Raw genomic sequence first — 13325 nt, 5'->3', positions numbered from 1 at the left:
AACCTTGTCCAACCAATATACTATTTGGGAAACTGAAGCCCTGAGAACTAACTAGATGTGACTCCAAGACCCAGAACTGGCTTGGGAATGAAAATCATTTGATTCAACAGTCTTTTTCTCTAGTCTGACTCTTTGGATCTCTTTAAGTGGCAAGGCACAGACAAAATTTCTTTACTTTGTTCACATTATATATTTATTTTTATGCTACAACCCTCTCCCCCCCCCCCTTTTTTGTGGTCGTGGCTGGGTGTAAGATACACAGAATACTCTTTCCTGGAGAAACCTCTTCAGTGCTAGTCCAAACTCCCCACTTATAATTAATAATTGTTTATCATTATATGCAGTAATTATTATTTAACGATACCACTAATAAAGACTACTTATTGCATGTCTGCTATGTGTCAACTGTGTACATATTAGTATGTTTACATTATGCACTGTGCTCAGAATTTTATTGTCTAAGCACTGTGAGGCAAGTATTCTTACATCAATTTTACAGAAGAGGAAACAGGCTTAGGGAGGTTAAGAAACTCTTCTAAGGTCATCACACAGGTAGTCATTTGGGCAGCCTGGTTTCAATTGCAGATCTACCCAACTTTAGAGCATGTGTTCTTAACAATTTTGCCTCATTGACTTCTTTTTTCAAAAATTTTATTTTATTATTAGTTTCAAGTATACAATACATTGGTTAGACATTTATATAGTTTATAAAATGATCCCCCTAATTGCTCTTTCTCTCCTCTGGCTCTCCACCTAGCCATTACAGTAATGCTAACTGCATTCCCTATGCTGTGCTCCCCATCCCCATGACCATCTATCAACTGGTAATTTGTATGTCTTTAATCTTTTACCCCATTTTCCCAGCCCCCCCCCCAACCCCTATCCTCTCTGGCCATCACCAGATTGTCCTCTATATTTGTGAGTCTGTTTTTGATTAATTTGTTCTTTTTCTTCCTTAGATTCCACATATAAGTGAAATCATATGGTATTTATCTTTGTCTGACTTATTTCACAAGTATAATAACCTCTAGGTCCATCCATATCATTGCAAATCGTAGGATTCATTTTTTTAATGACTGATTAATATTCCATTGTATATATGAACCATAATTTCTTTATCCATTCATCTGTTGATGAGCATTTAGATTGCTTCCATATCTTGGCTATTGTAAATTGTGCTGCCATGAATATAAGGGTGCACAGATCTTCATGAATTATTGTTTTGGTTTTCTTTGGATAAATACCCAGACGTGCAATTGCTGGGTCAAAAGATATATCCATTTTTAATTTTTTGAGAAACCTCCAGACTGTTTTCCATAGTGACTGTACCAATTTGCAATCCCACCAACAGTGCATGAGGGTTCCCTTTTCTCTACATCCTGGCCAACGCTTATTCTTTGATTTATTGCTAATAGCCATTCTGAAAGGTGTCAGATGATATCTCGTTGTGGTTTTAATTTGCATTTCTCTGGTGATTAGTGACCTTGAGCATCTTTTCATATGTCCATGGGCCATCTGTATTTCCTCCTCTTTGGAGAAGTATCTGTTCAGTTCTTCTGCCCATTTTTTAATTGTTTTTTGTTGTTGTTGTTGTTGTTGTTGAGTTGTATGAGTTCTTTATATATTTTGGATATTAACCTCTTATCAGATGTGTTATATACAAATATCTTCTCCCATTTAGTCGGTTGTTGATAGTTTCTTTTGCTGTACAAAAACAAATTGTTGTTTATTTTCTCTTTTGATTTCCTTGCCCAAGGCAAGATATCCAAAAAGAAATTACTGTTAGCAATATCAGAGAGTTTACTGCCTATGTTTTCTTCCAGAAGTTTTATGGTTTTTTAAAAGTCTTTAATCCATTTTGAGTCCAGTTTCTTTTCTTTTCTTTTCTTTTCTTTTCTTTTCTTTTCTTTTCTTTTCTTTTCTTTTCTTTTCTTTTTTCTTTCTTTCTTTCTTTTTTTTTTTGCATTTATCTGTCCAATTTTCCCAGCACCATTTATTGAAAAGACTGTCTTTACCCCATTGTATATTCTTGCCTCCTTTGTCATGTTAAGTGAGTGTATTGGTGTGGATTTATTTCTGGGCTCTCTGTTCTGTTCCATTGATCATGTATCTGTTTTTATGGCAGTACCATGTTGTTTTGATTACTATAGCCTGCTTTGTTGACTTCTTTTTGCAGATATTTACTCAAGAATTTGGCTCTTAATCTATTAAGAAACATTTTATCTAATATCCAAAAGTCTGACACATGTACATTTTTCCTAGTTCTGGCTTGCTACACTGGGGTCAAAATAAAGCTTCAAATGTCTTAAGAGGTCTTAGTTTTGTACTAAATAACAAGGGGATCACAAATGCATATATTTAAGTCATTGGTAGGTCTAAGGATCTAAAGTACGAGATCCGATGGAGTCCCCAGGGAGACTTTGTTCAAAGGTCTGTTGACAAAGAGACATCTAAGACCATGATGTGTGAAAGTGACCCAGTGTGAGTCAGCAGACAGAATCCAGCTGAACATTTGACACCCCAACCCCCAAGCTATGGACATTCAATATTTGGCATTTTAAATAAATGGTAGTGGAAATAAGTAACACGATGGCTCTTCATAAATCCCATGTGCCAGATTCTGTGCTAAGCCAGACTCTCCATGTACTGAATCCTTATGATTGTACGATTGTATGATTTTCTTATTCTCATTTTTATGAAGAAATCAAAACTCAGAGAGGTTAAGTAACTTTGCTAATGTCACCCAGTTCTCATGTATTTAAAAAAATGCATACGTGAAAATTATATAAATTATTTATTTGATTAGCTCATTTGCAAAGGCTGTTATGTCTAATTAAACAAACCAAAACTGCGGATTGACAAGGATAAAAATGTCTTGGAAAGAAATATTGGGATTTAGAGGAGTGATTTACAAAAATTATGTTTTGAAACAGACCTATAGGTCTGTTTTACATAGCTTTACATGTGACATGTGAGGAAGATCACCAGTGGGAAGCTTATAAGCTCAGAATGTATTAATAACCTTTACTCAGGATTTTGATATGAAAGACCTTTTGTTTGTCTGAAGCTGGGCTGGCCTTGTGATGATGTTCCTTGACAGATGGGACACTGTCTCCAAGGCTGATCTCATTGTCTGGAGCATTATCAGCTGCAGTGAATGAGAATTTATTTGATCCTTTCATGAAATTCGGATTCTGTCATTTATGCAGCTATGTTTAAGTAACAGGGACTGAATATGGTTACTTCTAAGCAAGTTATTTTGTTTAACCAGAGGCCTAGCAGACTTCCTGATACATAGGTAGCTGCTATCCAAAAACATTGAAAGAAAGAATTTAACCTTCACAACATCTCTGAGAAGTGGTTCATAAATTTATCACAATCTTGCAGATGTGCAAAATGAGGCTTAGAGATCACATAACGTGTGCTCAAAGCCATGGAGTCTGATTTTAGAGGCAGAAAATGCCAAGGACAGTGTGCCCTTTCTGTTATATGGGTAGCCAGTTTTTTGAAACCTAAAGGGAAAAAACAGTAAATTTTCAGAGTTCCGGTAATTTCTTTTCTCTGACCTCAACACAAATTCCTATATAAACCAAGGACTGGCTGATGAATCAATTAAAGAAAGGACACGCTTATAGTATCTGTTACTCATCACTTTTCTCTTGCAATTCCCAAAGTGTCTGGGACCCATTAGAAACTGAAGACAGCGCAATCAGCTGCCTTCTCTACTTCGTGAAGCGGAAGCCTGTATAGAGTTGTTTGAAAACTCCTCATTCACTCACCAGGTTGCTATTGAGGTCTTTTTCATGTTGTGATCAGAGCAATTGCTTGTGTTTTTATCACTAGGCTGGTTTTTGAGATAAAATCAGCTTCTGCTTCTTGACTGGGTGGAGTTGTGGGTACATGTGCTAGAGGATACCAGATCCAAGCTTTCTTTGCTGAGGAAGAGTGGGTTAGATGAATGGGGTAGTATGGCCACATCGAGATGGGCCCTATGTTTAATCAATTTGCCAATGAGGAGGTACCCCTTTATCAAAAAGGGAAAAAAGAAAGACTCAATTTTTCCTATTCTCTTTTTGTTTCAGCTGAAGACCAGGCTTTGGAGGTTTTCAAAGTAGATCAAAATCTCCCTCAGGTAGATGGAGAGAAGAAATATTCTGCAAATTGCTGTTAGAGGTCCTGAGAACACAAACCCATCTGGAACACATTCCCTGTGTTGAATGACATTTGCTTCAGCCATTCAGGGATTCTGAACTTTTAACTAGGAATTCAGGCAGAGAACATGCTGAGTTCCATTAAATGTGTGTTGGTGGGAGACTCTGCTGTGGGGAAAACTTCCCTGTTGGTGCGCTTCACCTCAGAGACCTTCCCGGAAGCCTACAAGCCCACGGTGTATGAGAACACAGGTGTGGATGTCTTCATGGATGGCATCCAGATCAGCCTGGGTCTCTGGGACACAGCTGGCAATGACGCCTTCAAAAGCATCCGTCCACTATCCTACCAGCAGGCTGATGTGGTACTAATGTGCTATTCTGTGGCCAACCATAACTCTTTCCTAAACCTGAAGAACAAGTGGATTGGTGAAATCAGGAGCAACTTGCCCTGTACCCCTGTGCTAGTGGTGGCCACCCAGACTGACCAGCGGGAGATGGGGCCCCACAGGGCCTCTTGCATCAGTGCCATAGAAGGGAAGAGACTGGCCCAGGATGTGAGAGCAAAGGGCTACCTGGAGTGTTCAGCCCTTAGCAACCGGGGGGTACAGCAGGTTTTTGAGTGCGCCGTCCGAACTGCTGTCAATCAAGCTAGGAGACGCAACAGAAGGAAGCTCTTCTCCATTAATGAGTGCAAGATCTTCTAACCTACAAGAGACCTCACTCAATTCTCATTTCCTCACCCCAAAGACTAATGGTGACAGGGAGAGCAAGCAAACTAGCAATGGTTGACACTCTTTCTGGGTATATCCTGAGCCATGTTTCCTTTTGGATACAGTTGATGGAACTTGGCCGCTGGATTTTTTTATTAAGTACACTTTGCAAATAAACTCTTTGCCTAGTCCAACTGGAAGATCCCTCAGGAAGCTGTAATGAATATTCCATCTCCAATTAAAAAATTTAAATGGTCTTCATAATTTTGGACAATGAAGTGAGTTTTCCAAAAAATTCCATATTTAAATACACATTTTATTTAAATAATAACAAAATACAGAGTTCTTGTATATAATTAGTTTTTACACTTGGGAAATCTTTTCCTGCATTCTCACAAACACAAACTGCTATATGTTTAAAACAACCTTAAAGGGTTCTGCCATGTCTGTAGTATTATGTTCACCTGAAGAAGTAATTTTGTTGAAGCCACTTGCCTGTTAGATTTTACAAGGTAACTGAATTTTAAAAAACTATCAACTGATCCTTGCAATTAATTTTCCACCCAGCTGTTATTCAGTGTGTATATAAAATACAGTTCAATAACATCTGATACTTTAATAGTGCCTAGTGATTTTTAAATTTATCACTCTATTTCTCTGTAATTGTAAAAAAAAATGCATTTTTTACTTATGATGCTAATTTTCACCCAAAGAACCCAAATTATTCACTATTTTTCTTTCATTCGCTTTTCATTTACTTCGAGAAAAATTGAAGTAAAACCTTATGGGTAGAGAATCAGATTGCTCCAAGTAATAGCAGCAGAGCTTGAAACAGAAGTGAAAAAGTCTCACTTTCATTTTAGGAACAGCTGCACATTGCCTGCGTCTTCCAACACTGACTTCTATCTGGTTGTAGGTCTTGGTAAAGAACGGGCTCAATGTTCTGTATGGTGGTAATCTGGAGTATTTGTTATTTGAGCTCTAAACTAAGCTGGGATGGCAACATAATATGTTAATTTTAGGATATAATCAGAAGATTAGGAAGGTGTCCACATACATATATGTGTGTATAAGAGAAAAGAGGTAGAATGTATAGCTTTTACTATTTCATGAATATATAGCACCTGAGTAAAAAAAGTTCACAAATTTTAAGCGCAAGGAACAGAAAAACTATATAGCAATTATTCAGATAATAAAAAGTTATCAAGGGAAATATTGAATAAATAGGGACCCTCTCCCAAACTTCATTCTAATAGCTTAAAAACAATGGTTTTGGTGATCTGTTAAAATTGAGAAAAGAAGACTATGTAACTTGAAGAAGAAATTGAAAAGGATGGCATTCAGATATATCATTTACTCACCTAATCCAATAAAACTTAGAACCACTCTGAACCACGTTTATTAAAGTACGTCATTGTTATTGTGTAACATGGCCATTACACACAAATAGTAAGGCAGTTGGCATAAATGACTATGATTGAACTTATATTGACATATCCAAACCAATTTTCTAGTTTTTATTATGTAGCAAAGTCTTTGTAGCTATAATCAAATTTATGCTCATCTCCACACTGCTTTCTCTTTCTCCTCTTCTCTCATCTACGTCCAGTAAAAGGCTTGGGACCTGGATCTTAGTCTCTGGGGCAAAGGTTCCCACTAAAATTAGCTGTTCCCAAGCATTTCTTTCTTGTTGAAGGAAGATGAGGAACAGGGTGTGAAAATGGGAAGGTCAGGTCCCCGATTCTAAGTGAGGGAAGAGAAGGTCATCCCGTGCATCTTGGTGTCCCCAAGGCCCATCACAGGAAAGGAGCAGTAGCTACACGAACTTGTGCTGAATTGAATTGGAGAGAGAAAGAAAGGAATTGAACTGCTGTGCCATGAAATGAGTAAAGGAAGGAAGCAGGTCCTCACCAGCCTTGCAGGGAAAAGAAGTGAAAATAGGTCATTTTGTTGGAATTCATATAATGTACGTTTTACATGAGGGTATATTTATTTTTGCCTGCCTAGACTCAGGCACACATTTCTTACACTTCAAAACTTGCTGTACCTTTTTGTAGACTATTGTATGTGGTCCTTAACTATTTTAAGGAGCAACATTAAATATGTTCTTATTTACATTAAAGAGTTGATTCGAATGGTTGAGTTATTCATCCTCTTCTGTTTTAATACCAACTATCTAAGTGGGGCAGCAGAATCTAGTGTGATGCAATTAGGTTGAGTGACAAGAAAACTAAAAGCATCCTAATGGTTACTGTTTGTCGAGTGCTTGAATGTGCCAGGGACAGTGCTAAGCACTTGAGTGCGCATTATCTCACCACATGGTGTTTAGGTGGCCACACTATAATGAGTACCATATAACACGAGGAAACCAAGGCTTGACATATTGATGTGACAAGTCCAGGACCATACAGAAGGCAAGTGGAAGCACAGGGCTCTCAAGCAGTTCTGTCTAACTTCGAAACTCTGCTCAAAACCATGGTGCCCCACTTCCTCCCAGAGCAGCCCGACTGATTGGCTTTACCACATCCTATCTAATGTAGCCTTGTAGGCCCCATCCCCTAGTCAAGTGGCTTGTGTTTTAAAAATTATGTTTAATGAAATGTGCCAACAATGATTTCAGTTCTCGCTTTTTATTCTTGTTTTTGGCAATGAGGCTGAGACCCACCTAAGTTACAGAGCATCATTATTCGCAAAGGTTGCTGCTCCAACCCTTAGCTTTTAAGTATAACTTCTTAGGTTGATTGCATGTGAAATGCATCATGATTTCATACTTTAAAAAACTTGGAAAATATTCTCTTTTTCTTATCTTGCTTGTTTTTTCTGCAGGTTTCAGGAATTTCCTTTGAACGAGGGAGTGATAGGGGAGAGCAGAGCTAGCTTCTTTCATTTTAAGGATTTGGTATCATGGAAGGGCACTTCACCTAGCATGAGATGGAATGGAAGGATTCCCATCTGGCATATCTATAGAGTTATGATACAACAGAGGGGACAGATTGCTGAGAAGGCAATCCTACGGTTTGAGTCAGACTAGAATGACTCAAGGGTAGGGACCTATTTTTCCTCAAGCTTTATCTTCATTGAAAAAGCAAAGAAATGTAATTATTGGCTAAGATCTCAAGCAGTTTTTCACCAGAAAAGATAAACCATACAAATTACTTGTGACATAAATTCATTAAAATACTTGATTAAACTAAAAGTTTACATTAACTTTTTTGGTTGATTCTAAAATATACCCTGAATTTAGTACTTAATTGTAATTAGAGAGCCATAATGAGAGAGTAAGAGGACAGACAGCTGTGACATATTTGAGATTCAGGAAGTCTGGGTCATGTGTCTTTCAGTCTGTTTCCCTGTCTTAAAACAGAGATACTAATTCCTGTGTTACTCTAAGAATTAGTACAATAATGATTGTGAAAGTGCATTATATCTGTAAACTATTGTTCAAATAGTGGTGTTATTATGTTTTTGGTGAATCCCTATGCAAATACATAAATAGGCTGAATATTCTAGATCAGATTAGAATATTCTAGAAGTGGGTCACATGATGGGAAACTCAGGTAGAAGCAAACTCCATTTTTAGTAATGTTAGAGTAAATGAATAAAATGACACATATGATAATAGCAATTAACTGTATTTTAATGCTTACTGGTTCCAGGCCCTGTGCTTGGCACTTTACATTCATCATCTCACTGAATCCTTGTATTATGTTCATATAATAGCTATTCTTTTTATTGAACCTGATAGATAGTTGGAGATATTTCCTTTGTACAATTACTTTCAAAATGTCCCAGTTTTACCATGTAGTTCTGGTGTAATTAAACTTTACCATCTGAAAATTACTGTCCATTACACTTGCTAATTGAGCTAAGATGTTAAGAATGAGCCCTGTTAAACACTGTAAGAACACACTGATGGTTAGGGCTCGGCAGCCTTCTAGTGTGAGCTTGCTTTTGTCATTTTTCCTGTGAAAGTCTCAGGTGGTTCATATTTCATGGTCCTAGCTGGTCTCTGCTTCTCCCATTTCCATTTTCCACCCTTCTCTGCCTTCCCCTTTGCCTGGGAAACTAATCCTAAGGACTGCATCATCTGGAATCTCTTCTTGGTTGCCTTACACTTGGGTGCAGCTGATAGGAGACTCTGGCTGGAAGTCAGAAGGTAAGAGGAGAGGATAGTTGGGTTTTTCTTCCTACACCTTTCCAGCTTTTGTGATGCTTATCTGTCAATAGCTGTGATTTACTGCATGTGAGGAGATACAGCTTCTGCTGGGCCACTGCTTGTCTATAGCTCCAGCTTTCATGGGGCTCCAGGACAGTATTTCCTCACCTTGCCCATCAACCCTAAAGGAGGTAATGATTTCCTGCTGGCGCTAGTGTTGGGATGCAACAACATCCTTCATGTGTTTCCTTAACCCGGACTTCTATAAGTAGTGCCTTCATTCAAGTCTCTTCATCTGAACCATTTAGAATAAATTTGGTTTCCTACAGGATTCTGACTGATGAACTCACTAAATATTACAAATAATCTATATTCTCTCCACTGAGGTATACATTTGGCAATCTGGATAACAGCCCTGACCAAGTCTCAAAACCTAGAAAATTCAACTCTTGACATCTATTTGCTTGGAAGAGAAAGGTGGAGTATGTTGGTTAATTCTGATCTGAATAAGCAAAAGAATTGTTTTAGGATAGGAATATTCAACAATTGTGGGTCTCCTAATGGCATGTTTATATTTAAGAAGCTCTGCTATTTCCATAATATGTAAATAGTTACTATGAATCAACAAGAAAAATAACTCAATTTTAAAATGGATATTTCTCAGAAGAAAAAATATGCATGACCAATAAACAATAAATGAAGGTATTCAAGGGGGAATCGTGATCATTAGCTGTTAATAGTCCCTGGTGGCTCTGCCGTAGCTTCTGTCATGCTGTGATGTGCTCTGGTTGTGAGAACAGCAAGAATTTCGGAAGACCCAGGAAACCTAGAGATGGATCACATTAAAATTACAACTAAATTTTAGCTCAATCAATCTGAGAAACCATATGAACACTAGCTAAACAGAAGTCCTATGACTAAGGATGTAAAGGAGGAGTCACATGGTAGCTGGTAGGAGCAGAGACAAAAACAGGCTGATCCCACACCCACGTGTGGTGGTTGAGAATTGGGAGGGATATCTTAGCTGTAGAAGTCCCCCCTAAGAGTGAGGAATTCTAGTCCCACATCTGGTTCTCCAGCCCAGAGTGCCGGTGCCGGGAAGAGGAACCCTCACAACATCTGGCTGTAAAAATCAGCAGGGATTTTGTCTGTCAGGGTAAGATGAAAGGTTGCTGGAAACCCAAACGTTCTCTGAAAGGACTGTGCACAGACTCTCTCACTCCAAGGCACTCAACCTGAGCTCTGGCAGAGGGTTGGCAGATCAGGAAGCTCCAGAGACATACAGGGTTGTGTGGCTTCAGGACAAGGGCTGGAAGGACAGCCTTCGCTGTCCCTGTGTTGAGCTCTCCTCTCATGCAGCCAGTGGGCCAGCATCATCTTTCCTGTGTTGAGCCCTCACTCACCCCACACAGCCAAATCTGAATCTGCATTAGTCTGGTAAACTTCGCTAGCTCCACCATGGTGACTCCCTAAGGCCTCCACCCACCTAATTTGCATACTGCTGGAAGCTCTTTTGGCTGAAGGCAGCCAGCCCTGGCCTGAGCTGCAGTCTTTTTTGGACAACTCTTAGGGATTCACAGGTCCCAGGTAGGCAGCAGCTGGCCTCATGGCTCTGTGTGCTTTGTGCCTTTTGCTGAGTGGCCCCAGGCTCAGGACTGATGCCAAATCTGAATTCGCCTAAATCTGGTGAACACCACTCGCCCCACCCTGATGTTTCCCTGAGACCCACCTCACCCAACTCAAGTATTGCCTGAGGCTCTTTCAGCTGCTGAGACTTATGAGCATTTGGCAAGGCACAGCAGACCTTGGGGTGCCCTGGGCCTTTTCTGAGCTGCACCAGGCCCAGTATAGTGGAAGCTGGTCTCAGTTCACAGTGTGGTCTCTTCTATGTGCCTCCAGGTCCAGAACAGGCAGCGACCAATTGCAGGTTGCTTTGTAGCTCTTACTAGATAGCCCTCGGGCTTGTCACAGGCAGCAACTGACCTTGACCTGCACAAGAGCCCCTCTCAGGAGGCCTCAGAATCAACACGCATGGTGGCTTCCTTCAGACCAAAACAGAGCAGCATTCAATTAGCCCAAGAAGTGGCACACCAAGAATGATCTCGACAGGCACCAGAGGCTGCTGTGGTAAATCCTGCTCTGTGAGGTCAGCCCACACACAGCAGTTTGTATGCCATGGTCATGGCCAGTTCTCACAACCAGTCAGCCTGAGGTTCAATCCCACCCACTGACATGCCAAAAGCAACTGAGGCTCAACTACAACAGGAGGGCACACACGACCCACACAAAGGACACTCCTGGAACACCCAGCTCAGGTGATCAGGAGGTCTGCATCACTTGGCCCCATGGGACATATACTACATAAGGCTATCCTGCCAAGACTTGGAGACATAGCAGATTTACTTAATACATAGAAACAAACACAGAGAGACAGCAAAAATGAGGAGATAAAAAACATGTTTCAAATGAAAGAACAAGAGAAAATTCCAAAAAAAAAAAAAAAAAAAAAAAACTAAATGAAAGAGAGGCAGAGACAGAGTTTAAAACACTGGTTATAAAAAAATGCTCAGGGAACTTAGTGTGAACTTTAACAAAGAGATAGTAAGCATTAAAAAGAACACAGGAATCACAACCAGTCAAAAATGAAGAATATAATAACTGATATGAAGAATACACTAGGAAGAATAAATAGCAGAGTAGATGAAGCAGAGGACCAAAGCAGCAATCTGGAAGACAAGGTAGCAGAAAACACCCAATTGGAATGGCAAAAAGGAAAAGAAATTCAAAAAAATTGAGGATCGTTTAAGGGACTTCTGGACAACATCAAGTGTAACAACATTCATATCATAGGGGTACAAGAAGGAGAGAGAACAGGGATTGAGAAACTATTAGAAAAAATAATGATGGAAAACTTCCTTAAACTGCCAGAGGAAATAAATAAACAAGTTCCAGAAGCATAGAGAATCCCAAACAATAAGAACCCCAAAAGGCCCACACAACACATTTAATTATGGCATCATAATTAAAAGGACAAAAGTTAGGAGAAAAAAATGGTGTAGATGATAGAGGCTCTGTTCATCCCTCTGGTTGACCAAATCAAAGTTGTGATGGAAACAAAGAGCAGCAGCAAAAGAAAATCATCTGGGATCTAGATGAACAAGCCATACAGCTAGGGAGAAATCCAAGAAAGCACTCTGCAATGGCAGAAGGTAGGACAGGTCGAGGATGTAGTGCTGCTTGGCCTGAGCGTTGGAGAGAGATGGAGGCTGTGGCAGTGGCAGTGGCAGAAGCCTCTTAAAGGGGCTGCATCTATGAGTGGATTTTAGAGATGATGGACCTGCTTGCTCTGAACACCAGTGCCTGTTCAGCTGGGCGCAGGGGGCATGAGGGAATTACACGGAGATACTGTTGGTGTGAGGGTGGAGGTGAGATTTACTCGGTACAGAAGTGCTGGCGGTATCCATTATTCCCTGTTGAGCCCTCCCCGCTCCAAGTGCATGGACACAGCGCCGCCATAGCTGTGACATCATCAAACTGGATAACAGAGGTCACTCCGCCCAGAGGATTCCTTGAAACCCCGCCTACCCCAACTCGGGCCCCACCCAAGCCACATCCAGGTGTATCCTCAGTGAGTCAGATGTGCCTTGTTGAGCAGTGCCTAGACTCACATTGGAGGCAGCTGGCCTCGGTTTTTGGTGTGGCCTTTTGAGGCAATAGGCACAGCATCTGTGGATTGCTTGCTGAATCTTGACAGGTGGCCCCGGAGGGTTAGAGGCTTGGGCTAAATTTGGCCTGCAGCTGAACCCCTCTCAGGACACCTACTTTACAAATCCACACTAATAAGACCGGGAAACTTGGGAGCTTTGCTTAGTACATAGAAACAGACATGGAAAGGCAGCCAAGATGGGAAGACGAAGAAGCAGAAACCATATGAGAGAGGAGAACAGAAATCCAGATACAATGGAGTCAAGTAATCTAACAGATGCGGAGTTCAAAACACTGGTTATAAAGATGCTCAATGAACTTTTGGGAAATGTAGAGAACTTCAATAGAGATAAAAATGGAAATGGAGATTATAAGAGAGAACCAGTCTGAAATGGAGAATACATCATCTGAGATGAGAGGTATATCAAATGGAATAAACAAAGGGATAAACAAAGTGAAAAAGAAGAGGAACACATGCCCTAGCTAGAGGACAAGAAAGCCAATCAGGACACTCAAACAGAATGGCAAGAAAAAAGAGCCCAAGACTATAAAGATGATTTAAGGAGAATATGAGATACTATTAAGGCTCCAAATATTCATCTG

At 40.1% G+C, this 13325-nt stretch overlaps 1 protein-coding gene across 4 annotated transcripts in view; it reads left to right on the top strand.

Moving 5' to 3' along the window:
* Window positions 1-11787, top strand: part of RHOH (ras homolog family member H) — a 47907-nt gene extending 36120 nt beyond the window's left edge. For all 4 annotated transcript variants that reach the window (XM_016120000.2, XM_016120002.2, XM_016120001.2 and 1 more), the window contains one exon: window positions 4083-11787. In XM_016120000.2, the coding sequence (XP_015975486.1) occupies window positions 4280-4855 (576 nt within the window). In that variant the 5' untranslated portion in view covers window positions 4083-4279 and the 3' untranslated portion in view covers window positions 4856-11787. The remainder of the gene's footprint in view (window positions 1-4082) is intronic.
* Window positions 11788-13325: the final 1538 nt, after the last annotated feature.

This window comes from Rousettus aegyptiacus, unplaced genomic scaffold, assembly GCF_014176215.1.
Source record: "Rousettus aegyptiacus isolate mRouAeg1 unplaced genomic scaffold, mRouAeg1.p scaffold_m13_p_10, whole genome shotgun sequence".
NCBI classification, from domain to species: Eukaryota; Metazoa; Chordata; class Mammalia; order Chiroptera; family Pteropodidae; genus Rousettus; species Rousettus aegyptiacus.
Note: the sequence above shows the minus strand (reverse complement) of the source record. Positions and strands in the feature narration are given on the sequence as shown.